The sequence below is a fragment of the Peromyscus eremicus genome, chromosome 16_21, assembly GCF_949786415.1.
Source record: "Peromyscus eremicus chromosome 16_21, PerEre_H2_v1, whole genome shotgun sequence".
NCBI classification, from domain to species: Eukaryota; Metazoa; Chordata; class Mammalia; order Rodentia; family Cricetidae; genus Peromyscus; species Peromyscus eremicus.
Window position 1 is genome coordinate 40,154,870 of NC_081432.1, and position 22,437 is coordinate 40,177,306.

The window sequence follows — 22,437 nt, forward strand, 5'->3', positions numbered from 1 at the left end:
ACACTCGTTTACAACCATCTCCAGCCTCAGGAGTGGTCTGCTCATACTATATAAATGGTGGCCACGCTTTCTCTCAGTCTAGAACTTTGTTTTTCCTGTTCTTTCGTAACAGCATGTTTTTTCCTCCTGGGATTGGTGATCAGTTCTAGTTTACTCTTCCCCCAAGGGGTGTCCTTTGGGGTCTCAGTTTATTGTGGAAAGGTTCCCCTTTGTTTAGCAGGCCCTAATCCTCATCTTTTGTCACTTTGCCTGGTGAGGCTGGGGACTCTGAAAAGAAGGGGGATGACCCTGTCTGTAAGAAGAATTGCTAAATGGTCTTATTGATAAAAAACCCGGAGCCAGATATTGGGTGAAGACCAAGAGATCAGAGGAATAGGACAAGCCACAGCCAACCTCACCTTATCGACTCCTCAGCCTCTAAAGAGACCTACTTCCTGTATACCTATGCCTATATGTCTTTCTGTGCCTGCCATCTTACTTCCTCTCTTCGCCCAGCTGCATCACTTCCTCTTTCTGCCCAGCTCTATCACTTCCTTTCTGTCTGTACAGACCTCCAGACCTCCATGGTTAGTGCTGGGATTAAAGGCATGTGCTACCATGCCTGGCTCTGTTCCCAGTGTGACTTTGAACTCACAGAGATCCAGATGGATCTCTGCCTCCCAAACACTAGGATTAAAGGCATGTGCCTGACTTCTGTGTTTAATATAGTGGCTGGCTTTTTCCTCTGATTTCCAGATAAGCTTTATTAGGGTGCACAATATATTGGGGGACACAATATATCACCACATCTATCTGTTGTCTTCAGGGTGAGAGTGGTTTTGTTTCTTCTGAGGTTAGGATTGCCTCAAAATTTGTCCTGGCAGTCCCTAAGTTTTCAGTTTGATAGTGCTCTTAAACCAACACACTTTGTAATGGCTTGTCTAGAACTTTTGTTGTTGATGTTGCAGTGGACACTGAGCTGAGTAACTCAAGCTTAAGAAACTGCTTCTGGCCCCAGTGCTGGTGCCTCTGATGCTGCATTGTCAGAGATAGTTTTGCAGACTGTTTCCTTTTCCCCACAGCATAGTATGTCCAGCCGCTATCAGGAGAGATTCCTGGGCAGGAGAGAGGGTGCTGTGAAGATTTGAAACACAGCATAGCAGCTACGCATCCTGACTCTCCAGACCTCCCTCTGACTTAGGTATGGTAGCAGGATCTGCAGTATACCCAAGGACCTCAGGAACCATGCTGAAACCACACAGTGAAGCAGGGACTGCCTTCCTTCAGGCCCAGCAGCTCCAGGCTGGCTGACACCTTCCTGGAACACATGTGCTGCCTGGACATTGACTCCACTCCCATCATGGCCTGCAACACTGGCATCATTTGTACTATTGGTCCTGCTTCTCGATCTGTAGAGATGCTGAAAGAGATGATCAAGTCAGGAATGAGTGTGGCTTGTCTGAGTTTCTCTTAGGGAACTCACGAGCACCATGTAGAAACCATTAAGAATGTGCATGCAGCCACAGGAAGCTTTGCATCTGACCCATTCTCTACTGGCCTGTTGTCATGGTTTTGGACACCAAGGGACCTGAGATCCGGACTGGACTTACCAAGGGCAGTGGCACTGCAGAAGTGGAGCTGAAGAAGGGAGCCGCTCTGAGGATCACCCTGGACAACGCCTACATGGAAAAGGGTGATGAGAACATCCTGTAGCTGGACGGTGAGAACATCTGCAAGGGGTGGAGGTGGATGACGGGCTCGTGTCACTGCACGTGGAGGAGAAGGGTGCTGACAGGTGAGGATGGTGGCTCCTTGGGCAGCAGGAAGGGGGTGAACCCCCCTGGAGCTTCTGTGGACCTCCCTGCTACGTCAGAAAAGGACATCCAGGATCTGAAGTTTGGAGTGGAGCAGGATATAGACATGGTGTTTGTGCCTTTCATTCATAAGGCAGCCGATGTGCATGAGGTTAGGAAGGTCCTGGGAGAGAAGGGTGAGAACATCAAGATCCTCAGCAAAGTTGGGAACATGAAGGCGTCTGCAGGTTGATGAGATTTTGGAGGCCAGTGATGAGATCGTGGTGGCTCATGGTGACCTAGGCATTGAGATTTCCTGCAGAGGTGGTCTTCCTGTCTCAGAAGATGATAATTGCACGATGCAACCAAGCTGGGAAGCCTGTCACCTGCACCACACTGACTCTGGAGAGCGTGAGCAAGAAACCCAACCCACCCGTGCTGAGTGCAGTGATGTGGCCAGCGCAGTCCTAGATGAAACAAACTACTTGCTGTCAGGAGAAACAGCCAAAGGAGACTACCATCTGGAGGCTGTTCATATGTAGCACCCAATGCCTGTGAAGCAGAGGAACTCTGCCATCCGGCGCTTATTACCGACGACCTCACAGAAGCTGCCACCGTGGGCGCTGTCGAGGCCTCTTTCAAGTGCTGCAGTGGGGCCGTTATCTGCTCACCAAGTCTGGCAGGAGTGCTCACCAGGTGGCTAGGTACTGCCCACGTGCTCTCATCATTGCGGTGGCGCACAGCCCCCAGGCAGCTTGCCAGGCCCCTCTGTACCGTGGCATCTTCCCTGTGCCGTGTAAGGATGCGGTACAGGATGCTTGGGAGTTAGACTTCCATGTGAACTTGCCCGAGGCTTCTTCAGGAAGGGAGATACGGTCATTGTGCAGACCGGGTGGTGCCTTGGCTCTGGTTTCACCAACACCGTGAGTCTAGTGCCTGTGCCTTGATGACCCTCTGGAGCCTCTCTTCTAGCCCCTGGCTCATCCCCTCCCCCATCCCATCCATTAGGCCAGCAACGCTTGTAGTGCTTACTCTGGGGGCCATAGTGTGGCGCTGGTGGGCTGGGACTCCTGGGAAAATTAATGCCTCTGGAACATGGACTAGAGCCCAGCTGTCTATCATATGGCCCTACCCGAGCCAGGGATGAAAGAGGAATGCAGAATTGGAAACCCTCTGACTTTATCACGAAAGGGCAGCAGCATCTCTGTGTTCTTTGCTCCTGTAGAAAGTTGCCCCAGAACTCCCAGCTCTGGCCTGGAGTCAGGAGACCACAGGGGTGGGGGCTGAGGGCACGGGGCCCAGGTTCCTGTGTGATAACCTTCGGCCCTGGCCCTGACTTGCATCCCCAACAGCTTTGGCCTCCCCTCACTCCTTGTGCTCTCCTCAGCTGTCACTGCAGACACACACACTCCACTCTCCACCCTCCATTCCACCCGGCAGCATCTCCAGGCATGTTGCTATAGTGCCCACCTGAGTGTCAATAAACAGCCGCTGAAGAAAAAAAGATTGGAAACAAGTGAAAGCCAATACCTTCTTAAATTGCCTTTATAAGTTAATAGGACAGTTATACTATAGCTCTAATTGTTTAACTCCCCATGTGTCCATTAGGTAGGGAAGGGTGTCTGGGAGGTAAAAATGTATGGGAAGTCACAGGTGAAAGGCATGGTGTGCTATAGGAAGTGCAGGGAAGTCGCTAACTTGTGAAGGAATACTTTTATTTAAGGGTGCTGCTGTTTATGTTTACATTGACCCAGTCATGGCTTCATAACATGGCTTCATGTTGAACTTATTTTGTGTGTATCTTTCTTAATTACTCCTTTTTTGTCTCCGTTTCTACCACCGTCTTCTAGTTCTAGGTTACTTTACTATGATTTGTTGTGCTCTTGGTCCCCCTGATGTGCTTTCTAATTAGTATAGCTGAACAGTTTACATATTGGAATATTTCTGTCCTCTTATGTGAATTAATGTTTTATCTTTTGATAAATTATATATTTTTCATAATCTCCCACTGATAATCTTAGTCTTTTGGTATTTCATTATACAGCATTTTTTCCCTCTTGTTCTATATTTTCCTGCATTTCTTAGGTTGAATGCCTAAAACTATGCTCAGTAGTTTATATTTTAGGCAGGAAACATTTTGTCATGTATTGTAATAAAAACTGGGAATGTAACAGAACACATTTATACTTAGGTTCATGTTCTAGTAAAAGCACACAAGTATAAATCTCTATACTCTAGTATAACGATACTGCAATACTCTGTGTTGAGGTGTATGGCTATATATATAGGCATAGAATAAGAATAATGCTGGTTGGGGATCAGTGGGAAGCTGCAGAGATGATGTGTGAGATGTATAAAAGTCGTCCAGGAAAAATACAAGGTATGAGGAGTGTTTCAGAGCTGGAAATCTATGTGAAGTCACCGGTGAAAGTCATCGTGTGCTATAGGAAGTGTAGGGAAGCTGGTTAACAGAGGACACGATGTTTCAGGGGAAGAAAAGTTAAACCAGGAAGAATTTAAAGCCTGAGAAAACGGCCTTTACTGGACACAGGCAGCCTGTGTAGTGGGGATAATAATGGAGAGGGGCAGCTGTCAGAATCGGAAGTTGATTGGGAAGAATGGTAGTTTGTGAGTGTGGGCTGTGAGGAGGAAGCTGAGCTATGTGGGGGCTCTGGAGGTAGGTTGTAGAAGCGGAGTGGGCCTGGGTCAGAATGTCTTCTTAATCATCCAAGGACTTCAGTCATTTTGAGCAGCAGGAAAGGTGTACGGCATGATGTTGACAGGGTTTGGATTTGGACTGTACCAGTCCAGTTGTAGTGCTGAACATCCCACCTCCTGAGAAGACTTTCTGCTTAGAGAGGTGCTAGAAGGCTTACCATCTCCTGAGGTGTTGAATGTTGTAGAGCAGCGATCTAGGCGAAGGGAATGTGAAGGTTAGTGTTTGCTAGGGTGTGGTGACTTTGAGAAAGACTGAAGAGGAGTGCCTAAGAGGGTGAGCCGTGTGATGGAGCTGGTCAGTAGAGGACCGAATGGAGAGTGTTCTGGAATGAGTGAGGTGGACAGGTGAAGTCAGGGTGGATTGCATGAGAATAACTAAGGAGCAGAGGAATGCTAACTGAGGGGAGAGAAGAGGGGCACAGAGATGAGGGCAGTGTAGCCGGAGAGCAGTGAGAGCTTCAGTAGAAGACTGTTTCCGTTTTCACCCCAGGAGCCTCCACGCTTGGCTTCCTGGGTGGCATGGAATGGCTGAGTATTGTAGTCTAGTGCCTTCTCTTACTTCTGTATGATTAGATACTGTTACATTTAACTCATTTCCTTCTGTAATATACTTTTACATTTGGTCTCAGGAAGGGACCGAAGTTTTGAGTGGTCAAATTTTCTTTTAAAAATTATGTTTATTTATTTACGTTGTGGTGTGTGTTTGTGTGTGTGGTACACATGCCATGACATGTGTATAGGAGTCAGAGGACAACTCGTGGGAGTCACTTGTCTCTTTCTTCCATGTGGGTCCTAGGGATTGAACTCATGTCACCGGGCTTGGTGGCAGATGCCTTTATTCGCTGAGTCATTAGCTGGCTCTTGAGTCAATTAGGCTTTCTTCATACTGCCGAAGTCTAGATAGTATCATTGATTACACAATGCTTTATTATTTACTCATTGTTACTTTATCGATTACTGTATTAATAGTGTACTTATAGACCATATTGGCCTAAGAGCAATTCAACGATGGATTGGAGAGAGGTGGACATGGTTACGAATGTATTAGTTGATTAGAAGTGACTTCTGAGTTTGATGCCCCACATGGGCTTTCTAGGCTCCCAGCTCCTAGACTCCCAGTTTCTTAGGGTGGTATAAAGCGTATCTTACTGGGTATTGCTGCCTGGATGCCTTTGCATAGTGGTAGGCTGTGTTTCTCAGTGAAACCATTGCTTTAGCAGTGCCATTGTGACTTAAATTATTTTATGTGTAGGAGGGTGCCTTAGTATATGTATGTGCACTGCATGTGTGCGGGAGCCTGCAGAGGTAAGAAGAGGGCATTGGATCCCCTGGAATTAGAGTTACAGGCAGCTGTGAGCTGCCATGTGGGTGCTGGGAACTGAACATGGGTCCTGTAAGTTCAGCTAGTACTCTTAACTCCTGAGCCATCTCTCCAGCCCCTCCATTATGACTTTTAAATCTCTTTTCAGCATTGGTTGCTTGAATAAATAGTTTGTGGACTGAGCTGTGGAATTAGTTTTCTGGTATAAGTCATCTCATGTCTCTCTGTGTCCCCCCATGCCCTCTTCTAGCCCAGGCAAATGGCTTTCTGACTTCTGTGGCCATTTTTGATGTTATTCCGGAAGTACAGGACTTCCCTCCTGCTCTCTGCAGGGCTGGAGGGTGCCCCCTAGCCCAGCAGAGCTTTTGTTCTCCAGGTGAGTGCTGGCGGCCAAGCCTCTTCCTCTCATGAGTGGTTGCTGCTTTCAGATTTCCTTGCTGGTGGGGTCTACTTTTGTTATTTCTTAGCCTTTGCTAAGGTCACATTGAAGAGCAGTCAGCTTATGAAGTGGCACTCTGCTTTTGTGTGTCTCTGTTGGCACCATGCTGCAGTCACAGAACATGCTGAAGGAGTGCTGTGGGATGAGTGGAGAGGAATGCATACCTTCCATACCCAGTCAGATCCCAAGGCCTAACTTGTACCTGCTCCTACTGGTATTCTGGCTTGCTTAGGAGACTTAAGATCTCTGGTATGAATTAATCCTTGCTGTTTGGCCCTGACTGGCCTGGCATTTGCTATGTAGCCTAGGCATCATTGAATTCATAGATTCTTTCCTTAGCTTCTGGTGCCATTGTCACCTTTGTTATTATTATCATTATTAGAAAATAGTAATTATTATTTTCTTTTAAAGAAGTTTGTTTTCCTATAGAAGAGAAGGTTTGTGCTCTAATAAAAAGGTCCTTTTTATTGTAAATTTTAGTACATTCCATATGTGCACATTCTGCCACAAAGGAAAAACAGCACTGATGTAACCAGGCGAGCAGTCTTTACATTGGCCAGCTTGGCAGTATTACAGAGACATTAGATGCTTATTAGAATGTCAGGATATTAAATTATCGCTCATCTAATTTTAATGTTTCAGATGATTATAAACGACAAATGTAACTGAAGCACTACAGCATTCTATAAATTTTAGTGAACATAAGAACTTAGTGATAACTATTTCCTTTCTTTTTGATTTTGTGTGTTTGTGATTGTGCAATTAAAATATTTCCCAAGTCTGATAGCAGTAATGTACACCTTTAATCCCAGCACTCAGAAGGCAAAGGGAGGCAGATCTCTGTGAATTTGAGGCCAGACTGGTCTACAGAGTGATTTCCATACAGGATAGCCAAGGCTACACAGAGAAACCCTGTCTCGAAAACCAGAAAAAAAACAAAACAACCCCCCCAAACCCTCAAGTATATGACTGTCTTTTTTACATTTAAATGAAGACATAATAATTCAATTGATAATGAGTACTCTGGTTATAATATCTATGTTGCAGCTACAACACAAACAACAAACAAACAACCCCCCCCCCCCCCCCCCCGAAAACAAAACAAAGCAAAAACCAAAACATAACCCAAAGCTTAAAATATACCCATTTTGTTGTGTCTCAGTTTTGAGGTTCAGGGATTTGGATTGGGCTCAACAGCCTTGTTCTACTCCACATGTGGGTGTCATGTGTGTGTGGGGTCCCTTGGTTTTTAGCTAGTTTGGTCTCTGATATCCACAACAATTTCCACAACCCTAGTGCTTAGCTGAGGACTTCTACAAGGCTGTCCTCAGCTGAGTCTTTCCCTCTGGCTCCTCAGACAAGAGAGTGGTGATTGAACTTCCAAAGTTGATGACCATGGCTTCCAGTAGATGAGCCTTCGAGAGGACTGCTGTCCTTAGAGACTAGGCCTGAGGCTGGTATGACATCACTGGTGCCTGGTCACAGGCCAGCCAGATTCCAAGATAGAGCACCTAGATCTCAGCGCCCAGTGGGAGGCAGGCCAAAAATTCTCCAGCTGTTTTTCATGTCCACAAGTGACATTAAAGGTCACAGGGCATTTGGGAAGCAAGTTGCCTTTTCTAGATCATCAGCAAAGATGTGTTCTATATTTTTAGAAGTAGTAATAGCAATATTATACAGTATACATTAAAAGCCTTTGCTTTATGCACACATTTTAAATTGCATGCTAAAATGCTCAGTGGTTTTATTGATTATCATGTTTGAGTGTTCCCATGTACACTGCCCTTTACTTGTATCTTTAACGCTGGCATCACAGGTCTTTCATCTCTAGTACAGGTTTGCTTCACAAAGAATCCCGAGCCCCCTCCCTCCCAATCACGTCTCTTTCTCTAAGGGGTTCCAGGGAAGTTGGAACAAGATATGAATGTCCAAGGGTATACAAATAGCAGTAGATAACCAGGATCTGGCTAAAGCCCCAAACACAGGAATCTCTTCCACGCCGCCTTCATTTGTAACTCATCAGTAGCCACCTTTAAAGTGCGTCCTGAATCTCGTCACTTTTGCTGCTCTCTCATCTCTTATAATTCAGGCTGACATTGTTTTTTGATAACCACCAAATTAAGTCTCTTTTCTTCTAACCCCTCTTACAGTCCATTCTGCATTCCGCAGTCATCTGGTAAATCAGATCTTACTTTCCGCTTCCTGGTGCCTCTGCTGAGTGTAGCCGAGGTCACCCCACGGGGCAGGCCTTGTGTGCTTCTTCAACCAGCCCTCCCAGAGCCTCCCACCAGCTTTGCCTCTGTTCTCTCTGCTTCCGGCATCTTCACTGCCGCTGTCTCTGCAGGAGATGCCATCGCCTTGGGTTTGTGTGACAAGGACTTGTCACTCAAGTTTCTGTTTGTCATTGCTGCAGAGAGGCGTCACTTACTCACTTGAAAGTGTCCATCTGTCCATTGTCGGTACTTTCTCATTTTTGTTTTCACCATAGACTGTTAATTGATGGTTTCTTAGTCTTCCTTCTCCCAAGCAGCCTTGTTTGTGGCTGGTGTGTCTCTTGTGGGTAGGTACAGAGTGGGTCTTCTGTCGGAAAGAGAACGATTACTTCAGAAAATCAAGCTGGGTAGAGAACGTTTTCAGGAGTTCTTAAGTTGATTTTTAGGGAAAAGGATTCTTTTTCCTGGATATGAGTTTTAGACCAGTGATGTGTACAGTAAAAATCACTGCTGGAGAACTGTAAGGAAAGACAGTGAGGACTTCAGTTTAAAGGTCTATGTGAACCTGGAATGGTAGTTTAAAGTGCTCTGCTGGCCAGGCTGATAGGCGTACTTGTTTAAAGTCTGAGACCTAAGAGTGAGAGCTGTGTGAACTCAAGTAGAAGACTTGTGGTCAAACCAGATGAGCAGGATGGAGTATTGGCTACTTACAGAAACTTCAGTCTTTGGGAAGCCTTATTTACAGCTTTACTTGGGAGGCTGTTGTAGTAGACTACGGTTTCCAAAGTGGTCCACTCAACATTGTCACTTTGGATGGTAAGGAACTAACTAGTACCATCTGTTTACATATATGGTATGTATGTAAAGCACATACTGTAGCACGAATCTTAAATGGTCTTATTAATAATATCAAACCTGGAGCCAGGTATTGCGGTGACCTCTGGAAGATCAGAGAAGCAGAACAAGCCACAGCTACCTCACCTTGCCAGTTCCTCAGCTGATCCTGTTTCCTCAGATTGAATGCCTCTGAGTCCTCATCTGAATGGGTCTCAGCTGAACTGTTGCTTAAAAGCCTAAAAGCTTAACCAGCCAAATGCTTCTAGTTTCTGGTCTTCACGCCTTATATACCTTTCTGCCTTCTGCCATCACTCCCTGAGATTAAAGGCTCACTTTCTGGGATTAAAGGCGTGAGTCACCATGCCTGGCTGTTTCCAGTGTGGCCTTGAACTCACAGAGATCTAGACGGATTTTTGCCTCTGGAATGCTAGGATTAAAGGTGTGAGTGCCACCATTTTCTAGCCTCTGTATCTAGTGGCTGTTCTGTTCTCTGACCCCAGATAAGTTTATTAGGGTGCACAATATTTTGGGGAACACGATACCACCACACACATACATTTATTTATTCCTTTTTTTTTTTTTTAATTTTCTTTTGTAATCCAGACTGGTTGAACCTTCTCAAACTTATTCTTACCCTAATCTCCTGCCACTACCTCCCAAGTGCTAGTGTGACACCACACCTGGCTTGTTATCATTTTTTAATGTGCTCAGTTTAAATCTTCATTCCATTTATTTGTTTGTGAATGAGAGAGCGAGTAGGACATAATTTAAGGATATACTATACAGTACTACATGCATGTAACCTAAAATAAGTCCAGTTGGGCCTAGGGTTTCAAACACTTTATTGATGAGAATGTGTTAGGCAAACCAGATGGACTTGGTATTTTGGTCAGAAGAGTTCTGCATTGACAGCAAATGGCCTTGCTACAAAAATGTTGCCTGCTCATGCTGCCACAGTGGGCCAGCTGCAGCCTGCTCGGCGTCAGTTTGACTCAGGACTTCAGCTGCTCTAACAGGAGAGAACCAGGTCACCCATGGGCTCACAGAATTTTTGCTGCGATTGACACATAACTTCTGCTTACACTTTCACTGGCCAAAGCAAGTCTCAGGGCTCCACCTGGACAGTCCTTCCGCAGGAGGAAGCTGTGCGTGGGTCAGCAGCAATGCAGTCTACACACATGTGCCTCTACTTCCCCGGTTATGGTGCTGATGCTGGGTGATCTAAAGTTCTTAATCCTCTTTCAGAATCTCCAGCAAGCCGTTTTCCTAGTTTCAGATTTGATGAATATCAAACCAAACCAAACCAAACCAAACCAAACCAAACTAAACCAAATGAAACCAACAACAAACTAAAACCATCCAGTCGTAATTCTTAGTTCTGTTAGGAAGGCAGCATGCAGAGGTGCCAGCTGTGGGGCCTACCTCTAGGGCAAGAGCTGCAAGCAGTTAACATCTGCTGATAGACAGAGAGGTAGTCTTCCCCAGGGATAACCTTGCTGGGTGATTATCCAATACCAAGTGGCCAGCCCTAGGAATATACATGCGGGCAACACTGGACAGACTCAGCAGGTTGTATTTATATGTTTATTCTTTTATATGTTTATGTAACAACATGGTTAAAGAAGAGAGGCCCTGTAAATTTGAGGGTGAGGGTAGGGGAGGAACATGGGAGGGCTAGAAGGAAGGAGAGGAAGGGAGCAAATGATGTAATTCTATTTTAATTAAAATGAAAACCTCATATACTTTGGCTCTATTACTGTTCTTTTTTAATGGTTCCGCTCTGTCATTTTTTATTTACAATTTCTGGTAGCAGAAAGCAGGAAGGCAAACTTAATCTTGTCTTGCTCTTTCAGAGGGCGAGTATGTTTTATGATTGCTGTAGGTAATCTCTTTAAGGAAAACTTGAGCAGATAAAACATGCTCACATTTCCCAGGAGAGAACAGGAGAAAAGATGATATGCAGGGTTATTTTAGAAATTTGAAATAATAGAGTTAATAGTAGTTTATACTAGCTAGTAAAGTTTCAGATAGTCACTTTGCATTTTTAGTGAGAATTTTTTTCTTAAATTTTAGTTGTAACTAAGTAGATAAATGAAAGTCTAGGATATGAATGACAAATGGGTGGACTTAAATATTTTGTTAGATTATTTTACTCTATATATTCAATTGTTTTGCCTGCATGTATGTTTCGTGTATGTAGAGGTCAAGAGAGATCATTGGATCCATGGGAACTGGAATGATGGATGGTTGTAAGGTACCATGTGGGTGCTGGGAACCAAACCTGGGTCCTCTGCCAGAGCAGCATCTCCAGCTCCTGAGTGAACATTTTAATTCACTGAGGAAAATGTGATATTTATTCATAACAGGAAATGACATGAATTTTTAGATTCAGTGTGTTTGATTACTTTGAAAGGGTGCATTATTACTTTCATCTTCTTTCGTATACTGGAGAGTGAACTTAGTTCCTTGGAGGGGCTGGGATGTTCCTGATTTCCTGAGTTCCAATAAGAAAGATTAGACCGCTTTCTTCTCTTTGGAGCATGGGTTTCAGTGAAAGGAAGTCTTATTCCACTCTTTAATCACTTTATCTGGTTAGTTTTTAAAGTTCTAGAGTTCATTTTTAATTGTCTGGATTTTATTTCTAAGGCAGCAGTCAGTCTGGACAAGTGAAGTCTCTTGTAACTGTAGTCTTGTTTCTCGAGGCCTCTGAACACTGATGTGCGCTTCCCTGGCGTTTTCTTTGTAAGCAGTGAAGAACTGATCTCTTTGGCTAATAGAGCTGCTAATATTAGAAGGTACTGTATTACACTATTAGTGGATCCTATGCACTGATGTGTCCAGAAGCTGCGTCTTATCAGGACAGGAGCCTTCTTGTGTGTTCTCGTCTTTCTTGGTTGCTGTCACAAGCCGTTGTAAAAGAGCGGGCTGGTGCCCTTGTTCCTAACTTCAGTATGACAAGTTATTTTGGTGTACAACAGGCATCTAAGCAGTTGTTACTGTTCATGGTGGCGACATCAACGTGTATATTAAAATTTCAAATAAGCGTAGGAGAAAGTAGGATTTAAATTGGCTCTTTACTCTTGGTCAAGGGTTATAGTGCCAGGTATTGGTTCCCCCTGTCAGGAAGCTGCTGGTTACCTTTTTAACAATGATGCCACAGCTCCATCACAGGCGTATACTGTCAGTCTGGTCTTTACTGTAGCTCCTGAAATTTGCAGTAAATGGATGGAACTGAAACACATTATACAAAGTGAGGTAACCCAGACACACAAAAAACATGTTTTTTTGATTTGTGGGTCTAAATTTGGTATTTGTGGAAACCTGGCAAGTAGAAAGGGGCATTGCAGGAGGAGGAAGAAGGAAACTGAAGGAAGTGGGCTCATAAGTGATGTGGAAAGGACAGGGAATGATAGGCAGAGGATTAGAGCGAGGGCAAAGCAGGAGGGGGGTGAGGGGAGAGAGAACTAATGCTAATTTAAATAGCTGAATAAAATTGCGTTAAAATCTCACATTTCCTGTATCCATTCATCAGTTGATGGACATCTGGCTGTTTCTGTTTCTAGCTTGTATGATCAGAGCAGTGATGAACATGGATGGACATGTGTCTCTGGTAGGCTGTAGGCATATGCTCAGGTGTGTGCTCAGGGGCGGCACAGCTGGATCCTAGGATAGTTCTGTTTCTCACTTTTTGAGTCCCCTCCACAGTGAGTATTCCTGCTAGGAATGAGTAGGCTTCCCCACATCTTTGTCACCACTTGTTTTCTGAATCTTAGCCTGGAGAGGCTGGCGGAGAACAGCTGAGGGAGGCCAGCCTGGGTCACACAGGAAGACACTAGCAAACAGACCAGGTACAGGTTAGAGCCTGGTGTTTGTTGCTTACTCATGACTGCTGGCTGCTGTGCCTTACCGTCTGAGGTGTGGGCTAGCACTGTGTGTGCTTCTGGAGAGGAGTGACGAGCGTGTCATGTGATGTAGTACTCTAAGTACTTCTGTACCTTCTTCTTCTTTCTAATTGGGAGAGATTTGCTTTCTCTTTTTAAAAGATTGAAAAAAACTATGTGTATAGGTGTTTTGCATGCATGTATGTCTGTGCACCACATTTGTACAGTACCCGTGGAGGCCAGAAGAGGATGTCAGATCCCCTGGAACTGGAATTACAGATGATTACAAGACATCACGTGGGTGCTGGGAAGTGAACCAGGTCCTCTGGGAGAGCAGTCAGTGCTCTTAACTGCTGAGTCATCTCTGCAGCCCCATCATCTTTGTGTACAGAAGTTCAGAATTTTATCCACTCAGTCCTGTCAGTCTTTCTATGAGGACACAATCAGCACATGATAATAAAATGCTAGTAATAAAGTTTCAAGTATTGTATGTGACTAAAAGTCTGAGAAATACGCTAACCATTTTTAACTTTAATAGATATTTTAATAAATAGCATAACTCTTGATTTGGTTAATGCTTACATTTAGTCTTTGTTTGTTTGTTTGTCTAAGTTAGTATCTCACTATGTAGATTAGCTTGGCCATGAACTCATGTCATGGTTCTCAGCCTCCCCAGGTCTGAGATGATAGACGTCACTACGCCTGGACTTATCCTGAACTTTTTTATGTTTCTTTTCCTCCGATTATTGCACTTTCCTTCTCTATTATTTTTATTTTTAAAGGCTATTTTATGTAGCCCATGCTCATCTTAACCTCACTGGTCAACAAGAGTCACCTTCAATCTCTGATCCTCCTGCCTCCACCCCTGTGTGCTGGCGTAGAAGCATGCCTCCATGCCTGGGTTCATGTATAGGTTGGGTCTGAACCCAGTCTCAGCAAGTAAGCACACTCCCAACTGAGCTACAACTATAGGCCCTTCGCTGCTGTTCTTCCTATGGATCTCTTCAGATATTGACAGAAGGGAACCTTGGGAAATATTAAAGTTAAATTTTCTTCCATATTTTGCCTTCACTAAGGGTAATAATGATTTAGCAATCAATGGAAATGGCAAGATAATTAGTATATTAACGTGTTTTTATTAAAGTGTGGAATAGTCTCTACAGTAGGAAACTGCTTTATTGGAACTGAGGAAATGTAAGTTTCGAGGCCTCATCAACTGTGTTTCCTCTTAGATAAGTGATGAAGAGAAGACTCTCCGAGAACAGGACATCGTTGCATCCTCGCCAAGCCTAAGTGGGGTTAAGTGGGAATCGGAGTCAGTTTATAAGGTATGTAAACATTTACTAAAGTGTCACATTAGCTTTACCTGCATTTTTAAGTCACATCTGTGTAGTCCCTCCTACTTCCTTGTGTGAAGAGATCTGGTTGTCACACTCAGGAAACGCTGAGTGCTGGGCCACCCTCCACCCAGACATCCTCCTCACTTTGTTGGGGTTCTGGCTGCACCCCAGGCCATTGTGTTGAAGGAAAGCCTTCTGGGCATTGTTGGGCTCCTGCATATGGTGCGGGCTGCCTCCCTCTTCTCTCTTTGGTCTAATACTCTTTAATACTCTCTAATACTCTCTGGTGCTTTGCCAGAAACTGCTATACTGGCTGGTTTTGTGTCAGTTTGACACAAGCTAGAGTCGTCAGGCAGGAAGGAGCCTCAGTTGAGAAAATGGCTCTGTGAGTTCCATCTGTAAGGCATTTTCTTAGTGTTCAGTGGGGGAGGGCCCAGCCCATTGAGGGCGGTGCTATCCCTGGGCTGGTGGTCCTGGGTTCTATAAGAAAGCAGGCTGAGTAAGCCGTGGGGAGCAAGCCAGTAAGCCACACCCCTCCATGGCCCCTGCATCAGAGGAACCTCCAGGTTCCTGCCCTGCTTGAGTTTCTGTCCTGACTTTCTTTGGCGATGAACAACAGTGTGGAAGTGTAAGCCAAATAAACCCTTTCCTCCCCAGCTTGTATTTTGGTCATGGCGTTGCGTCTCAGTAGTAGAACCCTCCCTAAGACAACTCCCTAGGCAGTTCTTACACACACTTTGGCTTATGGCTTTGTGTCATCTGGGCTCTGACACTGTGATATACTTGGCTTTCCTATGGGGACGCCTTCCTGAACCAGTCCAGCTTCTGTGCTGGGCCACCTTGCTTTCCTCTGTCCTCTCAGCAGAGACCTTCTTTCTGTGAGCCTACCAGATAACTTGGGAGTAAATAGTTGTGAAGGGGAAGAGGAAATCTGAAATAACTGAAAACTTGGTAACTGCCTTTGGAAATGATGTACAGTCACGGCAAACTTGGAAGTACAACTTTTTTACTTACCTCCTTACTTAATTTTATACACAGGATCCCCTTCCCCCTTTATTCATATTTTTATTTTTTATTTTTAGTTTTTGAGGCAGTGTCTCAGCAAGTTGACCAAGTTGGTCTTGCCCAGGCAGGATGTGAATTTGTGATCCTCCTGCCTCAGTCTCCTGAACAGCTGGAATTAAAGGCCTGGGCTCCCATGCCCAGGTTGAGTGCTTGAAGTCTTGCCTCCACATTAGCTCTCTGTACCTTTTTCTTTTTCTTCACATTGAGCTGTCATCCAGCCTCCTTCCAAGCTTAGTGTATGAGGATCGGTCTTTGACTCACACCACATGTTTTCATTGCTGGACCATCACAGCTTCCATTGCTTCTGCTTGGGCGTTTTTGTTTGCCCTGTGGTCACCACAGTAAGCTGGAGGCCTAGACTATTACAGCAAGGACACAGGAGGGTCATTTAGCTTCTCTTCCTTTCCTTCCTGAGGTTTACAGATTTGTCCTCTGAGGTTCAGAGGACTTTATTTCCCTCACTAAATCACAAGCCAGTAGCAGACTAGAATAGATTCTAGGCTTGGACTAGAGCTTGCTTCCAGATGCAGCCTTCTGCTCTTGCCTGCATTGCGCTGGTCCTTCTGCCCTGTGCCTCTGCTGGTCTGGTGAGCCACCTGTTGCAAGCCACAGCACCCATGGCTCCCTGTGGGGCGCTTTGATGTTCCACAGGTGTTTCTTCCTGTCTTTAAATAAATCATTAACTCTTTGGGGACATGGACTGTGTTGTTTGTAGCCATGGAAAGCAGTACCTTTGTCAAGAGCTTTCTAGTTAAAAGGCATGTGATTGCAGGCTGGAGACATGCTCAGTGGATATGAACATATGTTATTCTACCAGAGGACCCAGGTTCCCAGAACTCATATTTGGTAGCTCGCAACTGCCTCTAAGTTCAGCCCCTGGGGATCCAACACCCTGTCTAGACTCTAGACAGTGTATTAACATGTGCTCATACCCACACACCAACACATGCATATAAATATCATTTTAAATAAAATAAAATAAAAAATATTCCAATGACACATGATCTGTTCGGAGTGTGAGGTGTCGTCAGATGTACTACACTGCAGACGGATTTCAGTGTCTCCCAAGACTGGACGAGTAGACAGCGTGGGAAACTTTTCATTGAAGTTTTTGCTTCATTTTCAAAAGAATGAAAAAAAGATTTTCCAGAATAATGACTTTCACAGTCAACGAAGATCACATTGTGTTTCTCTCTTAAGTGGTGGGACAATTCATGGGTCTTAATCTCTGTTTCATTTTAAAATAAATACTAAATGCTTCAGGGAGATAGTTAACACAAAACTGAAGGGTCATTATTTTCAAAGTCTTGGTGTTGAGAGGCTTTTCAAATGTGCTTCTCCAGTGGAGGAATAGAAACTTAGATGAGCAGATTTGGAATTGACTTCAATTACAGCACTGCATACTTTTTAAAGGAAATTAGGAAAACACTGTTTGACACAAAATTCTGAATCTGTCATGAGGTGATTATAACATGTTTAGAGACTTTGAAGTAGAAATTTGAAATTTTGGGGTTTATAATTCAGAAATTTGTAGGTTATAACAAAAAGAAAACATTCTTTTTTGGCTCTTTATTATTATTGTCACTGTCTTTTAAAACATGTCCTCTAAAACATTTACTCATATACTGTTAATTCTTCCTAATGTGAGCTGCTGTGACTAATGGATTTTGACTGAACGTTTGAAGTCTCAGAACCATCTGACAATAGAGACTGATCTGTTTCTCTGTTTCACTCTGAACCCAGATCCCCTTTGCTGACGCTCTGGACCTGTTCAGAGGAAGGAAGGTCTATTTGGAAGATGGCCTTGCTTATGTGCCGCTTAAAGACATTGTGGCCATCATCCTGAACGAGTTCAGAGCTACGCTATCTAAGGCTTTGGCAGTAAGTGTTCCAGTTTATTTCTTTATTTGACATCATTATAAATCCCTGATGATTTTGTTTTGTGCTCATTTATGGAGTAAGTTAATTTAATTTAATTTTTGTAGTGACATTTTGATTGCCTGTGGTATTATGTTGTTAATTGTGGAATCCTAGGTTTTGATGTGTTAATCTCCACACGTGGTTTTGTTATTGCTCTTCTAATAGCACTAAGGGATAACTGACTAATTATGGCAGTGGCCTCTCTAGGTTAGTCATCAAATCATTTCTGTTTGGAGATGGATTTTATATGTGGTTCTTAAAAGCACTGTGGCCATTGGTGGAAATAACCCCTAGGTTTCTATTGTGAATTGTGATGTTTTTATCAGCAGAGGGCATTGTAGAAGCAAGTTTGGGTTTTCTTATTTTGTAGTGTTGGAAGTTGAAACCTGGGGTCTTGTGCTTGCCAGGGAGGCATCTACAACTGAGCTGTGTGCCCGCAGCCCTAGGAGAAAGTGTTTATATTTAAGTCCTAAAAACAGTGACAGGCTACTGCTGAGGAAGTAGCCCAGGATCACGTGATGTTCGAAGAGCTGTGTTGAATAAGTGACAGTATGTTCAGTTTGTTGAAATCTTACTTCAGAGCGATAATACTTGGCTTTTAGTCTAGGTCAGTTTTTTATGCTTTTTTGTTCTTAATGTGAAAGAGTACTTCAGAGTCAAAGGATAATCGTGAAGCTCTAATGACAGTTGTATAAGTGTGTGATAAGCTTTCCCTTTAAGCCAAAATTGTAGTGTTTTCTGGTATAAATAATTTTTATTATTAACTCTCTAGGATCACTTAAGCATGCATCATTCAGTTTTTTTTTTTTTTTTGGTTTTTCAAGACAGGGTTTCTCTGTGTAGCTTTGTGCCCTTCCTGGAACTCACTTTGTAGACCAGGCTGGCCTTGAACTCACAGAGATCTGCCTGGCTCTGCCTCCCGAGTGCTGGGATTAAAGGCATGCGCCACCACCGCCCGGCTCATCATTCAGTTCTATTAGCATTTGAGAAGGCTAAAATATTGACTATTTTTATTAGGTGAGGCAGTTTATGGAAACATGTAACTGTTTTTCCATGAAAATGTGCATGTGTGGGTATGTGGTGTTAATGATGGAACTGAGGGCCTTTATGTGCTAACATGTGGTCTACTGCTGAATTATACTCTCCACTCTGAGTAGATAGTTAGCTGTTAATATTCTTTCTTCATCCATAATTACCATCATACATTATAAACTTTTATTATGGTTGATACTCTTAAATTTGTAGCCGGAAGTTTTCCTGTGTCCCGCCTGGTCCCGCAGCAGCTTGGTCCCAAGTAAACACACAGAGGCTTATATTAATTACAAACTATATGGCCTATGGCTTCAGCTTCTGGCTAGCTAACTCTTTCATCCTAACCCACTCCTATTAATCTATATGGTGCCACGTGGCTGTGGCGTTACTGGTCTGCTGGCATCTTGTTGCTCCTTCAGTGCAGCTGGTGTTTCTTTCTCTCCACCTTTCTTCTCTCTGTATCTCTGCTTGGATTTCCCGCCTGGCTGTAAGGTTTTTTTGTTATAAGTCAAAACAATTTTATTTATTATCCAATTGGAGCCACACATATTCACAGCATACAGAAAGACATCCCACAGCATAAATTTTTTGTTCATTTCTCTGTGATGTACTCTGTCCTACAATGTGTTTATGAATAAGAATAGTGACTTCACCACTATGGACCTGTTTGTCTGTTGGTTGCCATCCTCTTTCTTTTGTGGTTCTTGTTTTTCGATCTGTCGATGTTTTGGACAGCAATAGGTACATTCTTTTCACATTGACATTAGACAGCAGTGAATGCTGTCTACTAAATCCGAGTAGTGGCCCCTGTTCTCCATAGTCACCAAAATCATCACCACGTTTCTGAAAGCTTTGGGGATGTGGGCACCAACCTTGAGGCAGTTGAGGCTCCTTCCTCAATTCTTTTTACAGAAAGTGTCCTGATACTTCCCTGCTTCAGAGGTTGTAGTACATACTATTTTTCACTTCAGCTCCCCAGTTGCTGGTCATAGAAATGGATCTGTGGTATCTTAAACAATAATGGAGTGTGTTAGTTCATAAATTCAAGAAGTCCAGAAGTTGTATGAGTGACACTAGTGTCCCCATTAGTGTTCTAGCTGCTTCTCTGCAGTTGACTTTACCTGTATGCACGTGAATATGCTTTGTCCTTGGTTTGGTTTTTCTCACAGTAGCAAAAGTGGGTCAACCATCATGTCTCTGTAATGTACCATCCACACAAGCTTCTCTTTGTGTCCTTGAATTCTGTTCTTCATCTTAGTATTTATTATGCTTGAAATGGCTTAAGGCATAAGCTGTATCACTTTCTTAGGGCCGCTCTGTCAAAGTACTATAAACTGGAGGTCTCAGGAGAAGCATTCATTGTCTCCTGGTTACGTAGGTTAGACATTTGGGATTGAGGTACGAGCAGGCCTGTTTTTCTCTGAACTGTTGGGAAGGGGCCTTTCAGGTCTCTCTCCGAGTTATTGGCATTTGGTTTGTGACAATATAACTGTAGTCTTCACATGGAACTATCCATATGTGTCCCAAATTTCTACTTTTTACAGTAATACCAGTTACGTTGGATTAAGGCCCCCTTAATCTTGTGTGTCTGTAGTAGCCTCATTTCCAATACATTCACATTGTGAGGGAATATCAGTTATAGCTTCAACACATCCAAATGTGGTATACAATACATTATTCAAACTGTATTGTATACCTAGCCAATTATCATGGCCACAAGGATTGCCTAGCCCAAAGCTGTGATTCCAATGCTTTGTTTGGTGGTTCACGGGATCAAACTCTGCATGTTCCCAAATTGCCTCAACAGAAATGCAAGATCAATTGTGAAGAGTGAGCAGAGGAGAGGATACTTCGGAGGCAAGCCAAGAAACACTTTAGTGTTTCAGAGCTAATTCTGACTAGTGTTTTATAAGGCTTAAACACATTTTAAAATCTTTTACTCATTCATTTTATAAATTTGCCTTGAAGACAACTTTTGTGGGGAGCTGACATTTGTCTTTCACACAGTTTAAAGTGTTACACAAGTATTTGCTGTTTATCTTCCTGATAATTCAATATGGAAAGAAGACCATAGGGTAGATTTTTACAAAAGTTTACTTTTTCTCCCTGTTCTCTGGGTAGAAGATGGAGGAATCTGACTCCAGGAGAGGACAGGCAGAATTCTATGTGTTCCTAAGTTTGTAATAGGTATCTTTCCAGCGGATTGCACCTAGCCTTGTCTCTTGGTGGCCGATGTAGCAGAGCATGGCGATGTGTCCTCCTTTCCCTCTGTTCATTCTTCCTACATGAAATTCTTCAAACATTTCAAATGATCACCACCTTATAGGAAAACATGTTTAAAACAGCAGCTGTCTGTAAACTGAGAATGAGACCCTAACCTGGTGTTTTGTGACTTCTGCACCTTTCGGTGTGAGTCCTACCAGGAGCACATTCTTCCACATGGGCACAGTTCAGCTGTCACTGTCCCATCGTTTATTTCAAGAGTCCGAACCCAAGTCCCATATGCTCTTAGTTGTCGCCTGTAGCCTCCCCGGGACTGGACCCATTCTTACTTTCTCCTTAACTTTTCATGGACCTTTTTACTTTTGAATGTTACAGAGTAGGCATTGTGTAGAAGAGTTCTCAGTTTGTCTTTGTTTAGTGTTTCTGTATGGTTAAGTTCAAGATATGTATTAAACAAAAATGTCACAGAGATGGTAGGTACTGCATTCTGCCAGGACATGATTCATCCTTATTCTGAGGCCTTTATCAAAATGTATCACTATTGGTAACTGTATTGTTCCCTGTTGTGGTAGATTTGGTTATGAATACTGCTGTTTTGACATGCTTTGGTATCTTTGGCAACCATTTCTGATGTTTCTATGCCTTGGAGTAGACTTGTGGAGTTTATTTTTAGTGGATTCACATTTACTTGACATAGATATGTTCCGATTACTGGTGGATTGTGCAGTGTCTTGGATTCAGTGGAGGAGGGAGTTGCTGTTTTAGACCACACCAGGTATTCTTCCACACATCTGGGTCAGGTCTGGTTGAGAGGAGCTATAGACAGCCCTTTGCAGGAAGGTGGGTGAGATGTTGTTTTATTTAAGTTTTTATTGCTGTGAAGAGACACCATGACCACAGCAACTCTTATAAAGGAAAACATTTAATTGGAGCTGGCTGACAGTTTCAGAGGTTTAGTCTATTATCATCATGGTGGGAAACAAGGCAGCACACAGGCAGACATGGTGCTGGAGAAGGAGCTGAGAGTTTTACATCTTGACCCGCAGGAGGAGACTGTGTGCCACAGTGGGTATAGCTTGAGCATATGAGACCACAAAGTCTGCCTCCACAGTGATACAATTACTTAACAAGGCCACAGCTCCTAATACTGCCAACTGCCTATGTACCAAGCATTCAAATGAATAAGCCTAAGGGGCCCATTTCTATTCAAACCACCACAGATGTACTCCCTAGGAACCTGTCCTAACTTCTGTGGAAGGGAAAGACAAGAGGGGGTGCCTTCTAGATCCTCTGGTGAGACAGCTATATGAACCTGCAGCTGTGGTCTCCTTTGACTATCCTCTCTAATGAGAGATGCTTTGGCCTTGAAGTATGTTAACTAAAAAAAAAAAAACAAACCCAGCTTTATAAGTGGAAATGTAGGATGGTAAAAAAGTACCCTCAAGTGGTTGTAAAAAGGCATTTAAGCCAGGCGGTGGTGGCACACGCCTTTAATCCCAGCACTCGGGAGGCAGAGCCAGGCGGATCTCTGTGAGTTCGAGGCCAGCCTGGGCTACCAAGTGAGTCCCAGGAAAGGCACAAAGCTACACAGAGAAACCCTGTCTCGAAAAACTAAAAAAAAAAAAAAAAAAAAAAAAAAAAAAGGCATTTAAATCTGTGGTCCAGGGTGACATAAA

The 22,437-nt window shown here is 43.6% G+C and overlaps 1 protein-coding gene and 1 pseudogene across 3 annotated transcripts in view; both read left to right on the plus strand.

The window, feature by feature from the left end:
* Positions 1–22,437, plus strand: part of Prim2 (DNA primase subunit 2) — a 233,317-nt gene that overhangs the window by 34,062 nt on the left and 176,818 nt on the right. For all 3 annotated transcript variants that reach the window (XM_059281728.1, XM_059281729.1, XM_059281730.1), the window contains 2 exons: positions 14,414–14,509; positions 17,330–17,467. In XM_059281728.1, the coding sequence (XP_059137711.1) occupies positions 14,414–14,509; positions 17,330–17,467 (234 nt within the window). The remainder of the gene's footprint in view (positions 1–14,413; positions 14,510–17,329; positions 17,468–22,437) is intronic.
* On the plus strand, positions 1,201–2,719 carry LOC131926358 (pyruvate kinase PKM-like; annotated as a pseudogene).